This window comes from Leptinotarsa decemlineata, unplaced genomic scaffold (genome assembly GCF_025532065.1).
Source record: "Leptinotarsa decemlineata unplaced genomic scaffold, Ldec_3_MD MMD2_tig00000010_RagTag_RagTag, whole genome shotgun sequence".
In the NCBI taxonomy this organism is placed as follows: Eukaryota; Metazoa; Arthropoda; class Insecta; order Coleoptera; family Chrysomelidae; genus Leptinotarsa; species Leptinotarsa decemlineata.
The window spans coordinates 603929-628321 of NW_027412538.1; the positions used below are offsets into that span (position 1 = coordinate 603929).

The 24393-nt window shown below is 36.8% G+C and overlaps 1 protein-coding gene across 3 annotated transcripts in view; it reads left to right on the forward strand.

Annotated features, from left to right (window-relative positions):
• LOC111509938 (uncharacterized) overlaps nucleotides 1-24393 on the forward strand; it is a 122350-nt gene that overhangs the window by 67409 nt on the left and 30548 nt on the right. For all 3 annotated transcript variants that reach the window (XM_074171194.1, XM_074171193.1, XM_074171195.1), the window contains exons 12-16: nucleotides 3231-3546; nucleotides 8763-8946; nucleotides 14773-15152; nucleotides 19616-19809; nucleotides 22339-22494. In XM_074171194.1, coding sequence (XP_074027295.1) covers nucleotides 3231-3546; nucleotides 8763-8946; nucleotides 14773-15152; nucleotides 19616-19809; nucleotides 22339-22494 — 1230 coding nt within the window. The remainder of the gene's footprint in view (nucleotides 1-3230; nucleotides 3547-8762; nucleotides 8947-14772; nucleotides 15153-19615; nucleotides 19810-22338; nucleotides 22495-24393) is intronic.

Consider the following 24393-nt stretch of genomic DNA (forward strand, 5'->3'; position numbering starts at 1 on the left):
CTTTGGCCCCAGCTTCCCAGGGTCGCCTAGGGTGATCCTGGCAAGATTGCATCCTTTGATTTCATCCCATTTCTTTAGGGATTGAGCATGGGTGTAACGTTTGGCTAGTTCCGCAATTGTCGAAGTCATTAGGCAGTAGGTGCCACTGGGTCCTAAAATTCGTAGTCCAGCCGCTTTCTTGGCTAAAGAGCCTTTACTCCTGTCGTGCCCTTTAATCCACCTCAGGATAATGTTATTATCTACCGAGGCTTTGGCTAAAACTTGGTGGCACTCTTGTACTAGCCCTAAGGTAACAAGTTGTCTGTTCAAGGCTAATAGGGCGCGTCTGCTATCAGTGCGGATATGTTATGTTTATGCCAAAAATTCCTTTCCCGTTTATTTCTTTTGTGTCGATTGAGATACCAGCCAGTTCTCTTTGAACCCCGCTGGTATTTTTTTCCATTCCCCACTCAATTCTTAGGTTTAGTTATCTAGAATACATTCCACATCCTGAACCTTCTAATAGTGGAGTTAAAAAGGCATTATTTTCATTATCAGAATTATCAAATTTCAATATACTGTCTCTTTTCAGCCTATTTCAATATATTTTCGCTAAGCAACAGGTGCAGGATTCCCACCTTGATGCCTACCTGCAACCCATTCTTATGAAGAGGGTTTTGTTCTCTGTTATAGGTGAATCATCATTTGAAAGTAAACATCTACTGACCTTCTCAAGGGAAGTTCGTTTCCTTTCCTGCTGTATATTCTGCTTCTGCTGTTTGAAAATGATGTGCAGGACAGATTCATAGAATATCTTGCTCTCGAGGAGGCGACGAAACGGTTCTTGACTGCACAACAGCAGTAAGAGTTAGAGAACTGCGAATTTCTCGCTCTTGACCCAATGTTTCAGGTAGAACCTAGGGTTAGGCCAGCTATTTTCCAGGTTTTTTGGCTATGGCTATATTTCCTCTTCGATTGCGGTTCACGTTATAAAAGACGATGAGGCAATAGGCGAAGATACAGAAGACACAGCAGTATCTGTCGCAAGGACAACTGGACGCAGACTTCTTTAACGACTTTTTTGGACATTTTCACGTTTCACAATCTAAAAAAAAATATAAAAATTCATAAAAATTGCAACTGAGAACTTTATAAATTCAATAAAGAACTCTGATATTCTCCTCAAAAATATGACTTTCGTTCAACACGAACTAATGGTTGAGGATTGACTATAATCTTTTCATCACCAGAGAGAGTAAGTACAGGTAGAAGATGTAGTGAGGAATTCTGCAGGAATAACATTTTCTTATCACCAGAAAATGTTACCTTAAGTCGAAAATTCCACTGAAGGTTCGATCGACAACGATTAGATCCACAAAGGATAGGGTTTTTATCAATTGTAAATTATTCAGTATATCTAACCATGGATCACCATGAGCAAGAGCTGTGAAAAATAGTATATTGTACAACAAGTGAGAAAAACGACATATTTCTCACGAGCGCAGAACTTTGCCGCAAATCAAGCGAGTGAGAAATATGACATTTTCTCAGGCATTGTATACTGTACTTTTTCTACGTTACGTTGTTTTCAATTATACATTTTTATATTTTACTTAAAATAGTAATTAACAGTTATATTTGGACAATTTTGTAAGGTAATTCCTGGTAGGTCGTTTTGTTTCAACATGTTTTCGGTAATTGAAATATTAGCTGCGGTCAAAGTTGAAGTTGATGGGGAAACGTACTGAGCTTCCACAGCATTGATGTGTTCGGGCTTTCAATGACGCTGGAGCCTGAATGGATTCTACTATACTTTTTTAAATTTTCATTTTGTTAGCTATGGAGTTGTCGATATAAGATGCAGCAACATTGCTGGATTTCCAACCCCCATGACGTTTTAAAGTTAAAAGATCTGCCTCTGCATTAACTAAAATAGTCGCAGGTGACCTTCGGAAACAGTGGCCAGTATATAATTCTGAGCAAATGTATGAAACAACCCCACAGGGTGTTTCATACATTTGCTATTTTTGTAATTAAAATAAAACGTGTTTCATTTGTGCATGGTCGAAGCTTCTTATATTTTTTGTAAATTTGGTAGAATTCTCCTGTGACTGTGAAATGTCTAGGAACCTTGGTTTTAGTATCGGGTAATTTTATTAAAAGGGCCGAATTAAGATATTCCATGTCATAAATTTTCAATTTTCGAAATTCATCACAACGGCATGCCCCTGTAAGGCCAATAGCTGAAGCAGCCTGAAATCAAAACCAAACATTCATTTTCGATAACAGTTTGAAAATTTTCAATTCATAACTTTATCAGCATAACTTTTCATTAGGTGCATCTTTTAAAAATTGTTGAATTTTTTCAGAAGTTAATGTTTTTGACTGTTTTGGAGCATATTTTTCAGATTTGCGTTTTAAAAATACACGTAGTTTTACGTATTTTGATATATCAACACAGTTTCTAATAATTAAGGTACTCCTCAGCATCGAGTACCGAGACCATAATGTTGATGATTTCAATCTTCTTGACAACTCTTCAAAATAAACTGACAAGGTATTTATTGCAAACATCTATTGCTATCTGAACAATTTCTGGAGGTGTATTTTCCAACTCTAAATCTTCGCATTCCATTATATTCAATATTTAATAAATCTGAACTGTTTATACTATAACAATGAACAATAAAACTTTTTTCGTTGGGTAAGTTGACAGCAATAATTATGCAGTGCTTCTGTTTTGTTGTAATGGAAACGCCGACAATAGGCTACTTGGATATTGCCACGCGAATCGTCGGCGTAGCATTGTTAACATGGAGAACGTGTCATATCAATCTGACATGTAAAAATTCATGACTGACTTGGGTTATCGTGATAAAAGTAAGAAATTATTTCTCACTCTAATGGCGGATATTTCTCACTGCGTGAGAAATCTTTCGTTTTGAACTTATGAAAGCAATGAGAGAAGTGGCATATTGTATAGCATCCGTAGAAAAAAAAAATCATCTTTTGAAATATCGAACTTGTGTCAAAAGTTATCACTAGTTCACAAACATGAAAGTTTCTGCAGAAAATTCATCAGCTTCTGTCTCAAGGAAAAACTCTAGTTAATCTGTTATAACATAATATTTGTTATCTGAAACTATTTACATATAGACAGTGAGGTTTTTTATACTATGCTTGCGGCTCAGATATTTATTACAGTTATTTAACTTGTTGCTCATAATATAAAAAATGCTTTTCCCCCCAAGAGAATGGACGGCGTAGTTGCCTTTTATGATAAAACCGCAATTCCCGGTAACAACACCTACACACCCAAACTCATGGGAGAGATGTTATGTCCTGTCCAAGAAGAACTGTTTTGTAGTGGAACGGTTCAGTACTATCACCAGCCGGTTGGAATAATCGTTGCGAATGACAACACTCTTGCTTGGAAAGCTGCAGAATTAGTAAATGTGAACTGTTCCCCACCAAAAACAAGGCCATTCCTCGATGTGAAAGACGTGGTGAATAATAATATCATGAACAGAATTTCACATCAAACAACATTTCTGCCGAAGAGTAAAGGTAAGTCACCGAAATTATCAATATGAGTTTTATAATCAACATACCAGTCATAACATTGTCATCATTGTCAGAGAATTAACTTAAATCATTACTATTGAATTATCTGAAAGGACAATTCGTTCAGGCCAGTCTCAAACAGTTTGATCTTCCTCTTGAAGATGATCACCTGGTGATCGAAACACGTGTCGAGGTGCCAAAGGTTCCAAACAGTGTCACGGTCTATATATACTCTTTCTCAGTTTCAACCAATCTCCCGTCGTCAATGGAATTTTTGTGTCTGAAATAATTCCTAAATTTCAGCAATTACGGAAAAACTAATGAGAATTTTCGTTCACCTCTCCAATGGGAATAAAAAAATTAAATGAATTTTTTCTATATTTTCAGTTTTCAGAACGAACTTTTTTTTCAAGACGAAAGTTTTCAAAATCCAATAAAATTCCAAGCCCATTCACCAGAATTCACAATTTTTTCCGTTATGGACAGTTATGGACAAAAATGTTGAAATATTAAAAACAATTCTTTGAGATGGATAAAACAAAGGAACTTTCGATATCGTTTCATATTTGTTATAATCTGATATAAATCAATCAGCAATGCGATGTTTCGTTCATTAGATTTCATCATCAACTTTATTTTTTTTAAATAAGGACCTTTATTTTCTTCCATCGATTTTTGTAACAAATGTAATAACAAATTCAGGTATGTATTACAGTGTGTATATGGCTTTCCCGGTTAGAGCTACCTCAAAAAAGTAAGGAACAACATGTTTTGGATCTGGAAGTCAAAACTATACATAAAGTCCACATATCGGAGGAATATAATAATGATAATCTGTATTAATCCTAATAAACAAAAATGTTTATAATAGGAATAAAATTTTAAATAATGATTGATTAAATTATTTCAATACTAACATATCAATCAAATGTACAGCAATAAATTCATAAATACAAACACATGTATACACATATACACACAAAAATACATATATGAATTTGTACATAATTAAATAATAATAGTAATTAAAAGCAAGATCAGAATGGAGATCAGAAATTTAAATTAGAGGAAAAAAGCAGAAACTTTTTCAATTCCGATTTGAATTTTGTTTTTTGATTTATTTTAAGTTTCTCTACAAGATTATTATATATTTTAACTCCTAAATGAAATATTGATTTCTCCCCAAATTTTGAGCGATATGATTCAACTAGTAGTTTTTTTGCTAGTGTTGTATTTTAATCATGGATGGTATTCATTTGATTGAAATCCAAATTCGAATGTTTGTGATTTTTTCTAACAGAATGAATGAAACAACAAATTTTTAATTGAAAAATGAACTGAATATCTAAAAGATCACGTGGTATATATAAATTTGACGTAGGTTGAATATACATTTTATTATTTTATTTTTCAGTCTCTTGAGATGATTTATTATTGATATTCCCAGAATTGAAATTAAATATTGTAGATTTGAATATACCAAACAGAAATATATACTTTTGAGATATTTTAATCAAATGAAATTTCTAACCCTAAATAATATTCCTAAAACTGGTCCGATTTTCTTTTTTAATATATCAATGTGAGTATTTCAACAGAGACTTTCATCAATGTATAGTCCTTAAATTTTTCTATTCTAACAATATTTAATCATTTTATTGTTAAAAGCCAAATTCTCTTTGTTTGTAATTTTTTCCTAATTATCAACACTGAAAAAACTTTTCATAATCCAAACTTAATTTATGATGATTTAAGGAAGAGGTTGGCAATATAATGTCATTAATCATATTATTGTAAACTTCTTCAGTATCACTAGAAAAATAAGTAATTTTGTGTCATCCGCGTATAACTTAATATTTGCTTTCAACAATAATTTTGAAACAGAATTTGAAACAGAATCAAAATGAAACTGAACCCAAAATAGACCCTTGTGGAACACCACAAGTAAGTTTTCAATGAACTGACATTTTTTCCTAGACACACATACTGTTTTCTGTTAGATAAATAATTTTCAAACCATCTGGGTGACATCGTTTCTTAAACACATATTCGCTCTTGCAATAGTATTTTTTTGTCAATTTTCCAAATTTGTAGAATTATAGCCATGCAAGCACTTCTATTTATTTCTTTCAGTTAGTCAGTATTACCGAAACTTGATCCGAATACCTTGTTTTCATTGAAGCCCCACAATGAAAAGTCCGGAAGGGACAGGTCAGGTGAACGTGGTGGCCGTTCAATAGGACATTTGTTTCCTATCCATAGTCCTGGCATAGTCGTATTGAGAATATCTCTGCAAATAGTTCTGCGATGTAGTGGAGCCCCATCATGTTGGAAATACCGATATTTTCTCAGAATATTCAACGGCAAGTCAAAGTCTCATAAGAGTAAGGACCTACTTGGTGTCTAGTACACCAAGCCAAATTTCTCTTGAAAATTTGTAACTCCGTGCAGGAAGGAATTTTATCCTCGCCAGTGTCAATCTTTCTCTTGGAGATAATCACTTGGTGATCGAAACATGTGTCGAGGTGTTAAAAATAACGGTTTGGTGTTGGGATAACACTCCAGTAATATTCATGAATATTTCTGTTGAACCATTCGTTATTTCTAAAGAAATGAACTTCAAACGTTCAAGCCAGTCTCGACATACCTACACAGTAGGTTGAATGGACTGACGCCTATCAGAAAATAACTACTTCCCTGGCTAATACCACGAAGGGCGTTGGATTATATCCGACAGGCGTCAATGCAGGGATCTCCATAGAAATTTTCCTGCATATGCAATTGGCAATACAGTTGAAAGAGTCGACCTTCAATTTTGGAACGGGCACACTTGCAGACCGGTTTCGGGCTCATTAGCCACTCGTCAGTGCAAGATAGTGACCATCATCGACCTAATGATATTCCATATTTCGATTTTCAATTATGGAATATCATTGACTTTAGGTCGATGATGGTAACTATCTTGCACTGACGAGTGGCTAATGAGCCCGAAACCGGTCTGCAAGTGTGCCCGTTCCAAAATTGAAGGTCGACTCTTTGTATTGCCAATTGCATATGCAGGAAATTTTCTGTGAAGATTCCTGCACTGACGCCTGTCGAATGAGTTGTTTTCTGATAGGCGTCAATCCATTCAACCTACTGTGTAGGTATATCGAGACTGGCTTGAATGTTTGAAGTTCATTTCTTTAGATTTGTTTACTGTCAGTCTTCAAGCAAAGCTCTATGACTAATAAGAAAACATTCGTTATTTGTGAATCTACTCTCATCACATCATGAAATTTCATTACAGAATTTATTATCCTGACGATATTGTCTGAGGAGCAACCCTACAAAATCTAAATTCATTTCTTCGGAAAATTTTTTGAACTGACGTAGTCTCAATGATACCGAATCGAATGAATATCATTTTATTATTAGATTAGTTCAGATTAGATTGTCGGGGAGCCCATGGCCTGATTCACTGCGACCTGTTCAGATCTATTGTGATGCTCCTTGGTTGTTAGAGCTCATTGTCTAGCTTGATCTTCTTGATGAAACTCCATAGCCTTGACATTGATCCCTTCATATAGCTGGCAGCCTCTGGTTTTTCTTCCCCGCATCTTGCGTGTCCCAGCCTTGCTATCGCTTCGCATTCACAGAGCACATGCAGTGCGGTTTATTCCTCTTCTTGACAGAACCTGCTTCGGGTTTCTTCTGTCAGGCCCATGTTGCTCATATGTTTTCTGAATCAGCTATGCCCCGTTAGTGGACCCACCACTACCCTTACAATCTTACGGTTGTGATTTAGCACCTCTTCCGTGAATCTGGGCGATGGTTTCTTTATGAACTCTGCCTCATTCCTGGCAGCTCATCGATGTCTTTATACATGTTTCAGCTACCCCGCAGAAGGGTTCTGGGCCGATCATAACCTTGGATGCGCCTTCACAAGCTAGAACATTGGCCTCCTCACTGCCCTTGTGACCCTCATGTCCGGGTACCCAATCTACAGTGACCTTATTTTGGGTACGTAGCTCCTTGAGTGCGCTCAGGCAGCTTCTCACCAGTCTTGAGAATACTTGAAATGAGCTGAGCGCCTTGATTGCCGCCAGGCTGTCGGAGAAAATGGCAACGGTTTTATTTGTGACCTTCTGCCTATGTATTTTCCCTATATAGTGTTCAATGGCCGCTACTTCTGCCTGGAACACAGTTGTTTCCGCTTCTACCGGTATGCCGTTTTGCCAGTTTTGCCAGAAAGTTGTACTGCGGAACTGTGTTATCCACGGGCATTCATAGTATTGGATCTGTCTTCAGTTCATTGTACAGTTTCAAGTATTCTGCACCGTGTGACTGGCTGATTGGTGTTTGCCCATGCATTAGCCTGTGTGTCATCAGTCGAGCTTCTTTTTGCATGTAGATAATGGTGGAAGTCCGAGTAGGACCTCAAGTGCTGCAGTTGGGGGTCGTTCTCATGGCTCCCGCTTCACTTAGGCACGCCAGTCTTTGTATTCCGCCTAATAACCTAGCCGTACCCTAGCCGTAGGCTAGTCATTTTAATAGCACTGAGTATCTCCTTTGAACTCAACCAAAACGCCAACTCAGTATCGCCACCTTTTTTAGTTACTGTACCAATCTCACTCGAGAATTTTCAGTGAACTCCTCTCAGTGCGTTGAAAATATATTTGGGATGGCTAACGTCCCTCAGGATAAATTCCCCATATAAAACTAGAGATCCAGTAGCATTTCTCATACATCTCGTGAATACGGAAATCATATCAACTTCCTTGTCATTAGAAAAAATTATGGTTTTCCCCGCACAAATTGACACGAATCGAATGATTATTTAGGTACGTACTTGACATTGAATTTGACATTTATACATATTCTGTATAGTTCGAATAGTTCTTCCATATCAATACAAAACCCTTGGAATGTATTGGCTTTCACCTCTACTTGCAAATTTTCAAAAGATTTGTTGAGTTGATATGTCTACACTAATAAGTAAGATATTGGTTTTTATGAATTCACTGAATTAACAAGGTTTAAACTTTCGAATGAATATATTTTCGACTCAAAGCATTCAGGATGCCCCAACTAAAATTCAAATAATCACGCCATTTGAAAAAACTACTGGCCATATAAGAGTTGAAACTGACTGATTTTGCTGTGATTAACGGTTATTTATCCACATAACAAATTAGCACTATTCGTCTTTCATTCATTTTAAAATATTCGTTGATCAGGGGACGATGTTGAGAAAGTGATCAAGGGAGAATTTTACATCGGATCACAATTTCACTTCCACATGGAGCTTCAGTGTTGTAATGTGATACCTACTGAAGACGGCTTAGATGTTTACCCTTCAACCCAATGGATGGATCTCTGCCAGGCCGCCATAAGTGAAGCTTTGAATATGCCAATGAACAGGTACATAATTTTTCCAATTCTCGTTATAGTCGTTATAAGTGTTTTTGGTCTTGAGAGTACAAATAATAGAGGAGAAGTGAAAAATTTGAACTTAACGATGAGCCGGTCAGCTTGAGCCGTTTTTCAACTCAACCTAGTTAAAAGGACACAAATATACAGACATTCAAGAAGTTAACTCCTAAAAGAATTATTGAAAGTTATACAAAGAATTAAAAAACAAAATAGTAGACAGAAAAACAAGAGAAAAACTACAATAATATATCCCAAAAGAAAGCATTGACGGTATCCAAAGCTAATTTCAAGTGCAGTTTCAGTTTCTTCTTGAAGTTATATAACGTGTAGCGTCTGAACTCACCGGCAATATCTCACTCACTCACAGGCAATATCTGGTTTGTTGAAGGAGATACACAAAAATGTTTCATACAAAAGTTTTAGGAGTTCATGAGAGCTATATTTTAATATAATTTTTAAATATACAAGGTGTTTGTTGTAGGTGCTACAGACCAAAATTCCATTTTTTAAAATAGAACGCCCTGTATATCATTACATATTCAGATGCTACGTTAAATTCTGATATCATTTCATGTTTGGTTTTTGAAATTCGGTTACGGCGTTGTTGAGTTATTGCACTTTTCCTTAAATATAAAGTTTCAAAAAAACTTATTTACTCGTACACGAATCCAGTCTATATCTTTTATTAAATTGAACTAGACTACTACTGAATACAAACCATTATTCTCACCTCTACGATACGATATCGATATCAGTTGAATATAATATTGAAATTCTTGAGAATGTGACTAACTTGAGGGTGAATTGCTTTATATTGCACAATTTCATCAAGTAGCTTATGCTTGTTGATGCCATAGTAACAAATGTTGTTGAATTGTATCTACTTGTCAGTTCGATTCAGTGATTCTTTGCAAAACAGTAACTGTGTTCTTTGTGCGAAAACTCCAGTATGCCTTTCGCGTTTAGTCCAAGTGATTGCATTGATATGTTATTAATTTTTGGGGAATGTCAGAAAAACTGCCGTCAAGCACAACGTCTATACCAAGAACGTTTTCCAGACAGACCCATTCCGTCACGAATGACTTTTTCGAGAGTTGTAGAAAAATTGCGAACTGGGTCATTTCCTTCTACTATAAAGCATCGTCATCATACGAGATCTGTTAGAACTGAAGATTTAGAGATCAATGTGTTGGCTTATATTATTATTCATCCACATGTTTCTATCCGTAGTCTTGCAGAAGAAGTCGGTGTGAGTAAATCTAATGTACAGAGAATTCTGAAAGAAAATAAATACCACCCATTCAAAATTCAGTTGGTACAAGGTTTGAAACCCACGGACTTTGAACGACGACTTGAATTCATTGCTTGTATTCAGGTAATATTACATGAAAGTCCTAACATATTCAGTCAAATTTTGTGGAGCGATGAATCGCGATTCCACAATAATGGAGTTGTGAATCGACATAACAGTCACTATTGGTCTCAAGAAAATCCCCACTGGGTCCGCGAAAGTAATTTTCAAACTACTTGGGGTATTAATGTATGGTGTGGATTGTTCAATGGCCGCATCATAGGACCTTACTTTTTCAATGAAAATCTGGATTGCGATATTTACATTTTCTAGAAAATGATTTGATCCAGTTGATGGAAGATATTCCCATAGCAGAACGACAAGAAAGTTGGTGGCAACAAGATGGTGCTCCTCCTCACAATTCACAGGTTGTTACTAAATATCTGGATAGAACGTACCCAAATAGATGGATTGGTAATAAGGGTCCAATTCGATGGCCGGCTCGTTCCCCAGATTTATCACCGCTTGATTTTTTCCTATGGGGTTATTTAAAAGATATTGTTTTCACTACTCCCCCTTTGAATGTGGATGATCTGAAAATGAAAATTCGACTAGCGTGCAGTGATATTACGCCTGATATTATAAGAGCAACTTGTACGAGAGAACTGATTCGACGTTTCGAAGCCTGTATAATATCTAATGGGCATCACTTTGAACAATTTTTATGACTTATTTCTAGGTACCTACCATTCTTATGAAATGATTTATCAAGTTATATTATTCACATTGTTATTAATTAAAGATTTGTTTTCGAATACACCTCTTTCAATTTCGCAATTGTTTCATATTCAAAATGATTCCTGACTGAATTCCACAACTCAAAATTGAAACCATTACTTGGAACACCCAAAATTTTGACTAATTTTCATGTGATCTGATGCAGAGAGAATAATTGTATGAGATATTTTCAAAAATAATAGTCGTTCTCAAGACTTTACATTTTAAGCAATAACTCAACAACGCCGTAACTGAATTTCAAAAACCAAACATGAAATGATATCAAAATTTAACGTAGCATCTGAATATGTAATGATATTCAGGGCGTTCTATTTTGAAAAATGGAATTTTGGTCTGTAGCACCTACACCAAACACCCTGTATATTTAAAAATTATATCAAAATATAGCTCTCATGAACTCCTTAAACTTTTGTATGAAACATTTTTGTGTATCTCCTTCAACAAACCAGATATTGCCTGTCACATAAAATGTGGGACACCCGGTATTCTAGAGGACAACTGAATTATATATAAAACTTTGAGTGAAACAAACTGTGGAGTTTTTGATAAATTTACCACCATTTCTGGTTTTAGAGTGACTCTGTGTTTCAAACGTTACGTGTCGGCGGGGCTGATTATGGTAATTTCCAATAGCTATGATTTCTCTATTAGCCGGCTTTTGGAAAGAAACCACTTGAAGTGTTCATAGGCGAGCCGTCTGATAAAATCTGTGATCGGCTCGATTTTCGCTATGTCTCGCAAATCTCAATGAATCGTATGATACGAAGTACCTTGTTATGCAATCTCTTAAGCCTCAATAAGGGGGTGTCCTTGAGGCTGCAGAACACAGGACAAGCGTAAAGCTTGTCGCCCACTTGTCCGGCACAGCACAGCACGGCCTGTCCGGTCAAAATATGTATAGCATTGGAACAATAAAATGAATGGACAACCGCCCACTAGCCCGGCACGGTACAGCCAAGAGCATCCGCCACCGGAAAGGCTTCCAGCTCTCCGATCCTGTCCGGCAAATTACGGTACGTGCTGTGACGGACTGGCCAAGTGAGTGCATCGCCGGCCAGCGCGCAGCGCTAGCCAGCATCAACTTGTCCAAACGTGCCTGGGAAGTTTCTGTCTCTCTGTTTTGCTATTCCATTAGTTGACAGCAGGGTGTCAGACGGTACCTATGAAAATGGACGGGTAAAAATTGAGTTGCATGTTAAGGCAGGCTCTAGAATATCCAGAAGTTCTGAAAATATGCCTGGAGTCATTCGGAAATACTGGAAAAAATTCTCCTCGTCTTCTTTCAGGTCGTTGATAAGATGATGAAACTCCTCCAGATTTGCCTTCTTTTGATTAACGGGATGGATCCACATCCTTCTTTTCTGTGATTATTTTTTTCTACATTATATAATGCGTCCACTATAATGACGACTTCTTCGTCAGAATTGCCGGTGCTGAAATTCCCTTGAAATCGAACAAACAGCACCTTCAGTGTGCTGGTTGTAGCTGAACAAGTGAGCGATGCTACTACCCGTCGCCATCAGGCGACGGACAGCACCGTGCTGTGCTGTGCCGGACAAGTGGGCGACAAGCCCACTTGTCACATAGGTGACCTGATTACTTTTTTTGTATATCAGGAGCTTGTTGTCAAAACTGAGTTTGGAATTTCGTACAAGGAGAGGGGAGTTGCGTTTTATCGCCGCTCCCGCTTTCTGAACTGCCTAACTCATATGTTCTCGGAAATTCAAGCGCTTGTCTAGGATAACTCCAAGGTATTTCTCGCTTTTCTGTTCATCCACACATTTTCCTTGAATTAAAGATCTTCACATCTGTGAATTTCATCGTGAAATTGACGAGTTCACTCTTTGACGACTTTATCTTATTCCTCTCCATGGTACGACTAACCTATCCATGTGAATTTGTAGCTGTCTTGTTGTCACTTCGCTAGAGTATGAATGCGCATATATCGCCGTGTCGTCCGTGAATGCCTACATTCGGTTTTGGGAACATAGGGAAGTCGTACGTATAGAGAAAGTATAAGTGTGGGGATAGACAGGACCCCTGCGGAACATCTGCTTTCATTTCAAAGTCGAAGCCAAAATGTCGAACAACTTGAACAACGTACAATAGGTTAGGAACACTAATTGATTCTTAGGAAATACTAGATATGATCTACAGGGTGTTCCAAATACGATCCTCACCATTGGGGTCTCGGAAACTATGAGAAATACGAAGATGCTTATATTGAGGCAAAGTTGCGCATTTATCTGACTAACAATATCCGTCGAGAAAGTTCTGAAATTCCGAGTATATCCGGAGATATCCGGAAAAAAACAGAATTGCACTTCTGTTTTGAATACAACCAGATTTTTCCTTTCCAATGATGTATCATAAGTTATCATTCTTTTTCGAAAAATTAGAGATATTGAAAGAAATTAATTCTTTTCATATTATGCTTTGACTTTGATGTTTCTAAACTTGACTTTCGATTTGTTACACTCAATGACATTTTGTTATTGTACAAGTCATTGAATTTTTGACGAAAATGGCTTTCACGAATGAAGAAAAAAGAGATATGATACAAATTTATTACAAATACGATATAAACTGTGCTATGACATCGGAAATGTATTTAAACTTGTATTTCGAAAGACGACAACCACATCGAACTATGTTCAAGTTATTGGATCAAACTCTCACCGAGTTTGGTTCATTTGAAAAGCCGAGGAAAAAATATGGAGACAGAATGGACCAGGAAACTGAAAAAAAATTGATAAATGAGGTATGTATGAGGTACGTTAGACATTGTGTCGTTTTCGATAAAAATTGATAATTTGCAGATAAACATGAACCCGGGGAAATCTACACGTCAAATTTCTTCCTAAATAAATATATGTCATACAAGTGCTTGGAGACATCTCGATTTAAAATGTTACAAAAAACACATATCTCAAAAATTGCATCCAGGTGATCCCGAAAGGCGATTAGAATTTTTTAATTGGCCAATAAGAAGAACTGATTTTCCTGTTTCCCTGGAAAATGTAATTTGGACAGATGAAAGCACTTCTACGAATTGTGGGATATTCAACCGAAATAACGAACACAGTTGGAGCATAAACAACCCCAGGCAGTTCCGTGAAATTCGACCTCAAGTGCGATTTAGTATTAACGTGTGGGTAGGAATTTACAGAAAGAATCCAATGTAGCGCCCATGAGAAAAAATAAAGTTGATGATGGTGGCCGGAAGACGAAACGTTGGATAGCAAATCTGAAAACACCATTATGTAGCAGGGAAAAAGTGACAGGGTGGAAGTGTAATTTATTTTGGAATCCTTCTAAAAATGAAGCCAGAAAAAAATAAAAACCAATTTCCGAAATCTCTTGTTTTTTCCGGATATCTCCGGAAATACTCGCAATTTCAGATTATTCCCAACGGCATATTTTTAGTCAGGTAAATGCGCAATTTTCCCCCAATTTAACCATCTTCTTATCTCTCATAGTTTCCGAGATCCTAGGTGAGGATCGAATTTGAAACACCCTGTATGTATAATTTTAGTAAAATATGTTTCAGCTTGTAAAAAACATTTTGTTTTTTAAAAATGTGTTTTCGAAATTGAACGGTCGAGTTGAATCATAGTGGTTTCGACTAAAATTGTTGTTCTTGATAGTGATAATACAATAGTTGAGTTATGACTGTTCTACATAATAAACGAATCGTGAATACATTAATTTGACTTATATTGCAGGATAAATATTCAAGTCCGACGTCTTGGTGGTGGTTTCGGGGCCAAAATTTTAAAAAACTCCTTTGTTACAACAGCAGCGGCACTTGCAGCAGTCAAGCTCAATGCACCAGTGAAGATGTGGGTTCCTCTAGAAAGAAACATGGATATTATAGGAGGAAGATTTCCCCTCTATACCAAATACGAGGTCGGCGTAGATGATAAAGGTGTTATCCAATACTTGAAATCGGACTTGTATTCTGACATTGGAATAGGAGGAAACGAAAATGTATTTCCGTTGATTGTATATTTATTTGAGAACTGTTATGATTTAGATCGATGGGAATTCTCTACATATGCTGTCAGAACGGATAATGCCAGTCCCACTTGGACTAGAGCACCTGGTGAGAAACTTTTACAATCATCTAATCAAAGTTATTTTTGAGGCCGACAAATTCAACTGCACTTTAATATTCAACTCCACAGACTACATCGTTAAAATGACAATATTACTTGACTCTTCTGAATACGAACTAACTAAAATAGCCACTCACGTACATTGAAATAAGGCATTGACTCCAACATTCATACTAAAATGAAAAAAATATCTCATTGTGAAAGAAATTCAATACCCCTTGAATATAATCATCTTTCAGAATACACAAACCAACATCATCATCGACAATGTATGTGGATACCGCATACATGCCAACGCCACCTTGCAGATCATATTATCCTACCAAGGAATATTATTATCAGTACAGGAAAGGCGAAAAGTTCGATAGAGTCTGCGATGTCTGCGATTTTTATATTAATTTGTTTTTCCTAATCATTTGAGATTATATTCTCATCTGGAGCTGCAAACCCCATTACAAAGTTATGGCGCTATAATCGAGAATACCTTGCATCTGACTAAGAATGAGCAATGCATGATGGGATGATTGCTGGAGAGATCAGAAGTGACATAATACCGCGTTACCACTCCAAGAGCCCGACGGAAGCTCTTTTGTTGGCCCATTTTGTCTCCGGACAAAATTTGTCTCTCAGGATGCCCAACAATGTCTGGACGATTGAATCCAGGAAGATTCCAATTATTGCACTTTGACACAGGGTCCCGATTCCGGAATCCTCTCCCACGGGTCTGCCAAATTAGGATCTTTAGGTAGGAAACGATCGCATATTTATTTCAGACTCAGAGATTGTAGAAAATTTCTGACGGCCAGCAAAAGTCATCGTAGTGCCCCAAAAGGTTATTTCGACCAGTTCTACTTCACTGATGGGGAACAATATCAATTTCGTTTTTGCAAATGGGTTGGATTCTGAAGAGATCAAAATCTTTTACTGTTTGATGGTTCATAGGTCAATATTATAATATTAATAATAATAATAATAATAATAATAATAATAATGAAGTATAGTGGACTCGGGAGGAGCTGTATCAACCCGACGTAAATACCCGAAAAATGATGCATAGAAGTTTGCATCCCAAATCGTCCGTTCCACGGTTGTACTTCTCCCGACAACAAGGAGGCCATGGACTTTTGAGTTTGGAGTGTCTACATGACAGAATGGTACTAGATACAGCCTGTAAAGTCGTCAGGAGTTCTGATCCCCTTCTCTGCATGGTCCGTGACCATGAGAGAGCAGGAATTGGAGCATTTCTCTTTAGGGCAGCTGCCGGAGCAGCTGATGAAGGCGGTATAGTTTTCGACACTGAACGAGGTGACCACAACTCTGTTACCGAGTTGGAACCCGTTCAACAATAAGCTCAGATAAAAGCCGCAGAGATCACCTTACTTCTGCGGAAACACAAGGATAAGCCAATGCATGGGGTCTTTTTCAATAACATTGGAGACCTTGGCTTATCAAAGCGCCTGACGTTCGCTTTTCTCAGGTCGAGTGGGCTGAAGTCGGAAACTGGGGGGTTCATCATGTCTTGCCAAGATGTTGTCTTCAACACCTTAGTCCACCGCAGTCGCGTGATGGGTAAAGAGGTTCCTGACACAAGGTGCAGGGCCTGCAGCGAGGCGCCCGAGACCCTAATGCACTTGCTATCAGCATGTCTTGCATATGCGGTCTCGGCCTATATCCATACGCTGCACTAAGAGTGCTATATTACCATCTACGGCACTCTTACGGTATTGACGAGACACCGGTGTTGCCCTACGCTGAGGGGAATATTGAATCCGTTGCGGGGAACGAGAAGTGCCGAATTTATTGGAACTATTCAGACCCCACCCTCATGCTCATACAAGCTAATAAGCCTGATGTAGTCCTTCTCGACCACCAGAGCAAAATGATATTTGTCGTGGAGTTTTCAGCTCCTGGCGAGAAGAATATCGTCAGAAAAGAGGAGGAAAAACCGATAAAATATCGAGATTTTCTCTTCGAAATCCGCAGACTCTCTCCAGATCACTCTGTCAAGATGGTTGTTCTGATTGTTGGAGTCCTTGGTGGAATGATGCCCTCTCTACTCTCGCATCTTAAAATCATACCGGCTTGTCGCGCTAAGGCAGAAATCTTAGCCGGATACATGCAGAAGGCTGTCATTCTTGGCTCACTGCGCTTGCTCAGGACTCATGATTCTCGGACCCAATGATCACTTACCCCACGGTGTGGGGAGTGGTCGTTGGTTGATAATGCTGGCGCGCCCTCCCGAATGTATCGGGGCTTCGGGGGATAGGGCATGACCACCGCACACCACGGTGAAAAAAAGTATACTTTATTGTCGAATGATGAGCATCTCGTAGACAAAGCAATTATAAATAATTATAAAAGCCAAAAGAAAAGAGTCGGTTGTAAACAACACATAATAAGTTTTTTAAATATAGGTTAAAATATATTTTTTACATTTAGGAATATAAAAAATTGTTACAAGGATATCGGAGTGAATATGAAAAAATAAATGAATATGCATATATAAACGCACATAAATACCACACACATACATATTTATATACACCCTAGATGAACGAATAGTCAGAAATCAACAGGTAAATAAGGAAGTAAATAAATATTACTGGAGTTTTTTTCCAACACCAAATCGTTATTTTTAACACCTCGACACGTGTTTCGATCACCAAATGATCATCTTCAAGATTTTTATCTTCCTCTTAAAGATGGTGTTGGGAAAAAACTCCAGTAATATTCATTACTACACCAAAGGTTCCAAACAGTACATTATAAGGAAGTAAATAGATGAAATATAGAAATAAATAAGATAATCAGACATTGTTATCAAAATTGCAGGAGCTATTAAAAATCAACATAAGCAATGATTGAACGGGGAATAATTCTATACCAGAATTCCATCCATATCTTTATCACAGTACCCTTGAACACTATTAAACACCTGATCAATGAGAACTTGCTTTACAGACTTCCTGAACTGATAAGGTGATGATTGGATATCTTTAAAACTTGTATTTAGAGGGTTATATATTTTAGCTGCATTATAGATCAATGAGTTCCTAATCAAATTGTGAGATGATTTGTTCTTATGTACTAGGCACAGAGTTTCGAGTATGAATAAAAGAGATAGTGTTAGTAATTTTTGCTCCTTGAACAAGGGTTTACAAGACTCTCTAGGCCCAACTTTGCACAGATATCTGATGGTGCGCTCTTGGAGAATGAAGACTGTATTGAAGTGGTGTTGGTTGCAAGTGCCCCAGAATGATACGCCATACCTTAGATGTGATTCAACCACGGCGTGGTACACAATTTTTGCGGTTAAAATACGGTGTCGAATTCATTCGACACCGTTCATAATGCATAATATCCCGAAACTATTTTTTAATATGGTTATCGAAATTGAGATTGCTATCCAGATTGATTCCAAGAATTTTACTTAGTTTTTTGTTTGATATAATATAATTACCCATCGGAATGCCTGACAAGTTGCAGTTAAATGATATAACATTGGTTTTTTCTATTGAAGGACAGCAGATTGGAGTTGCACCACTCTATCACTCTAACAATATCTTATGCTATTTTGTTTTAAAGATTATTTTCATTAGTGTCATGCCACAGGATGGTTGTATCATCTGTAAAAATTGTGAACATTCTCTCAGAATCAATATAAGCTAGATCATTGAAATACAACAAAAACAATCCTGGCCCCAGTTCCGAGCCTTGAGGTACTCCATGTCTGACAGAGTCAATATCTGACAGCGTGTCAGTTCTCACAATTAACTTGAGTTCGTTCACTCAGATATGATTCCATCCAGTTAAGGCTTTCATTTCTGAAACCACTGAGGTTTTTAAAGCACCATTTGATTATAGATACCGGTCCATTCATTAGATTTATTATAAAGAGGAAGAAAACAACAAGCTCCTGAAGACTTTCAATCCTCGCTTGGGATCCATGCGAAAACTAGTGATGAGACCTGTGGAGTAGGCAAACTGAGACCCCATTTCAGTTCACACACGCACACATCCTTTTTCAATTAAAGACGAGAAATTTGAAAAATAAGAAATGAAAATTTCTCTTTTTTACCCCTTTTTAAACATAGAAATTTTCTTATTTTTCATGATGCTCTCCTGCCACGTAGTAACGGCTAGATCCATCAATTTATTGGAAGAGGAATAAATTACCAGGCTCTGAACTTTCTACTAATGCAATACACAAAGTGTTTTTGAGGGCGTCTGTAATTTCCTTTCAAGCCCCAAAAGTTGCTTCCTTCTCCTTCAATGTAGGAAAAAGGAAGCAGTCTTCGAACTGGATAACTCAGATCGATAAATCATATTATTTTTGGGTAACAGTTAATCGAAATGTTATATCTAGAAAAAACAACAATCTTATGAAAATTGTACGAAAGTGTTCAAAGTTAGTATTTGAAAGTTAATCAATTTTTTTTTGAAATTTAAGGCACCCTGGAAGGTTTGGCAGCTATAGAAAGCATTATGGAACATATAGCCCGTGAACTCAATTTAGACCCTACGGTTGTTAGATTGGCAAATCTGAACAAATCAAAGTACCCAAAAATATTGGCATACTGGAACGATATGACAACATGGGCTGATATCGAAACAAGAAAAAAATCAGTGCAGAGTTATAATGAAGTAAGATTACTATTCTGTTTTGATGAATATTCATTGAATGAATTCAAAATTGTTAACCACAATTTGTATATGGTCCGGTCAATTTAGACAATCGAAGCTACGTAAATTCCCATCACGCTGAAAATCAGTAAGATTGTTTCAAATATGATTGAACATGAAATTTGAAAGTTTCCCATCTTTCCCCTGTGTGGAAAAAATGTTATTCAAGGTCAAAGGTCAAAAAAATGAGTTTTTCGCGATTTTCAGCAAAACGATAAGTTTTATCATAAAAATACTCAAGACGATAATTAGTGATTATAAAATTATCTACAAAAAATGTATCGAACCTTTTTTTCCTACGAGCCACCGTTTTTGAGATATAACGATTCAAAAAGTTGTAAAGTTGTAATCGTCATAATATGCACACGTTTCCACGCCACCTATGAGGTAGTGTACTTAGCGCGTTTTTTAACGTGGATATTAGCAGATATTGAAAAAATAAAAGTAATTTAAGTTGAAAAAAAGTAGTGAAATTTAATCGCCCGAGTCGTAACTTTCAAATTCTTCTTGTTGTTCTTCTTCTTGTTTCTTGTTCCACTTCATCTTCATCCTGAGTACATGTAAACTGCGTTAATAGCGATGTATCGCATGTCGTCTCGTTGGAATCAAACGGATCCTCCACTGTTGGTGATTCAATATAAGAGCACGACCGGCCTTGACAATGTGTACATGCCAGAGAACAAAACAGTCCGCCTTTTTTGCAACCACATTTAGCACTGCGCTCCTTTTTGCAGTTGCCAAAAATTGTGTTCAGCAGTTTTTCCGGCGCAGGTGAAAGTAAAGTTTGGACTGGTTCTAATGGATTGTTGACCAACTTCCAACCCCAGTCTGTAGGGTCTGGCTGATAACCAGCCACACTTGAACTTAGTAATATACCCGAAAAAGTTGTTGATGAGCAGCAACTGAGGTTGGAGAAAGACGAGGTAATTGTTCTTATTTTTCAGCTTTGGTATTTTTAACGAAACATGCATATCTATCTATACTTATCTAAGCAGGTAGTTTTTTTAGGAGCTCCGTACATAGAAAGAAGAAAGCGAATGCCGTTAGTGATAATTTCTTGTCGAGTTGAATTACTATTTTTTAAAACTTCAGCATATTAAACTAAATTTTGTTTTCAAACATTTTGAAAACTGTTATTTTACCCATCCTCAAGGTTACAATGGCGTATAAATTAAGGGACTGGGTTTCATTTTACCTGATATTCTTATAGTTATAACTTATGTATATTTTATATTATAAGTGTAAGTTACATTGACCGATAGAAAAATATTTTAACATATATTACAACTACAGAGATGTATATACGTGGCGTATTCATGCATATTATGACGTTTTCAACTTTTACAACTTTTTGAATCGTTATATCTCAAAAACGGTGGATCGTAGAAAAAAACTGATACATTTTTTGTAGATAATTTTATGATCTACGATTTTTGTCTGAAACATTTTTATGATAAAACCTACCGTTTTGCAGAAAATCGCAAAAACCTTTTTTTTTGACTTTTGACCTTGAATAAAATTTTTTTCATTCATGGGAAAGATCGGGAACTTTCAAATTTCATTTTCAATCATATTTTAAACAATCTCACTGATTTTCAGCTTGGTGTGAATTTAGGTAGCTTCTCTCTTATTTTCTGGTCTAATTTGACCGGACTAATAGGACGGCATTATCCTCAAACTATCTGATATGGTGCTTTTCAAAATGTTATAGTTATTTTCCATTCATAAAGGGTTTATTGTGGCTCACACTTATTCTCACTCGGCCAAACAAACCCAGTTTCTTAACGAAGCCGATTAGTTTGTATGGTGAGTGGTCTTTCAGGTCAGATGGTAAGAGTACGGCTCTGCCGAACTCTAAAGACCTGATTCGGTCCCCAGCGGAGCAGGCACAAAGTATATGCTCTCTTAATGAGGTAGTCGGATAGTCAAGCTGCAAGATTCCCACCTTGATCCCCACAACCTTCCCATATGAGGGTTTTTGCACGTCAGCTACACCTGACGATGCCTTAAATTCAGCCGTACAGGGCTTTTTGTCTCCGGTTTTGGTGAAATCTCACTTGAGCGCAAACGTTTGCTAACCTGCTCATGGGGGGTTAGTTCCCCCACCTGAGACAGATTTTGCGTACGCCGCAGCTTTCGCTCCTGAACTAAATTTACAGGGAGGTCCGTTGGAGTCGTAAACTCGACATCCACCTCCTCTGTAGACTCACTCCTGAACTAAATTTACAGGGAGGTCTTCATAGAGAAACATTCGATTAGAGTTTCAAGACTTCTGGAATCAGTATTACATAATAGGCTCTACAGACTGACCTAACAAGTAAAATCACCTCTATAATAATTGATGAATTACTGTTTTTTGATTTATCAACCGTTATCTGCTGGGGTTTTGAGTTCTGACGTTTAGTCTGTGGCCTTTCTTGTTGTGTTTCAAAAACAGTGTGCTATTAAAATTTACTTATAATATTATGAATGCTTTTTTGCAAATTTTAGGCAAATCGTTGGAAAAAACGGGGTATGTCTTTAGTTCCAATGGTATGGACTTTGGAGATTCAGTTACAATTCAGTGCCCTTGTGTCTGTTTTCCACGATGGCGGAGTCGCAGTATCCCATGGAGGGATTGAAATGGGACAGGGAATAAATACCAAGGTATGCTATAATGGTGATTCTGATTGATTTATAACTAAATGTCTGATGAATCCAAAATGAATTCAAAGCAAGCAAACGGGCTGTTTTGGACTCATAACGAGGTATGTTCGAATTCTTTTCATTCGTACGATGTGTACAAAACGGAATTAAATTAACTTAAGTTAAAGATAAATTCGTATTATTTCTTCTGATACAGTCTAAAATAAATGTATTCATATATAATACGATACAAAGTATACATCTTTATACAACAATAATCTTGCTTCTTCCAAAGTGGGATAGAATACACCTGGGCGTATGTCGCCTGTTTTGTGCTTTTTCTACCCCACTCGAAGAAGTATTCAACTTCTGTAATAACATTATTATATGCATATAACAGCAGTGGTAGAGAATAAAAAATGTAAGCGTAAACAAAAAATACAAAGAATAATATAAATTTAGAAAATAGAAATTATAATAAAAAACTGGTAATCATAATGATGGTGATAATGCAGGATTTTGAGATGAGTCTTCGAATATTTTGTTTTTTAAAAATATTTTGAATGCCATCGGGTTCTCTTGAATGTGTTGCTTAAAGGTCGGTTTGAATTTACTTAATTTTTTCATTTTTCTCAGGTGTGTTGGAAGAAGGTTGTATAGTTTGGGTTCAAAAAAGAAAACGAATCTTTGTGTATGACTTTTTTTAAAGAGCGGAATTTTGATATGCAAGTTTTCGACTGATCTTGTAGTTTTGTGAGCGATAAAACTAAAATTCTGAATATTCAAGAACATCCATATCAAACATTGGTAGCTGTATAAGGATCTAATGTTGAGTATTTTAGTTTCCCTGGATAGCTGTTCCATTGGGAAATGTCTAGCTCTTTTAAATGTAATTTTTATTAACGAGTTTGGGGTTGTTTGTAGGCAATTGATGGCAATATTGAATGCTCCTCCCCACACAACAATACAATACCTGAGAATAGATTCTGTCAAGGAATTATATAAAATTAATATATATTTTTGAGAGAGTATTCCTCTAAGGGTGTAGAATTTGAACATGAGAAGTCTCATCCTTTTTATAACTTGGGAAATGTGTTCTTCCCACCTCAGATGTTGGTCAATAACTACCAGACATTTTATGGACGTTGCTTTTTCCATATTTGGGCAGTTGCATGTCATATTTTTAGTGCAGGTGGGCATGTGTATTCTGAGTTTGTTAATAGGGGGTTGGTCGTCAGATTTTTAATTTCTGTAGGTCTTCCTCAGCTCGATTGAAGATATTGTGCCAACTGTCATCTCTTAATATTAGCGCTGTGTCATCAGCGTAACAAATGTTATGGCTATTGAAATTTTGTATTTGGGATATAACGTTAATGGAACAGGAACAGAATTGGGCCCAAAACTGTTCCCTGTGAAACACCAATAGATATATTTAATGGCCCACTGAGTTGGTCCCCAATTTTAACTTTTTGTGTCCGTTGTGACAAATAGTCCCGCAAGAAGTCCAAGGCATGGCCACGAATTCCGTATGCTTGTATAAGAAAAGATGGTGATGATCAGGTTATTCAATGTAGAAAGCTTCTTTTTTTTTCTTTTTTTTTAGTATATATTAAATTTTTGCGGGTTTTCGACATTGAAACGCTTGAGGTTCTGTTTGACTTTATTAATTTTTTTAATTATTTTCAATTCTACTGGGAGTAGGTTGTACAATTTTGGACCATAGTAGAACACGAATCTTTGTGCATAGCTCCTCTTATAGAGTGGTATTTTAATGTTCAATTTCTCGATTGCTCTAGTTTTTACTGTTATATGAGTTGAATAGTTGCTGAATTTCGGGAACATCCATACGAAACACAAGTAACTATATAATGATCTTACGTTAAGTAAATTCGTCTCTTGATATAGATAATCCGTTGAGAA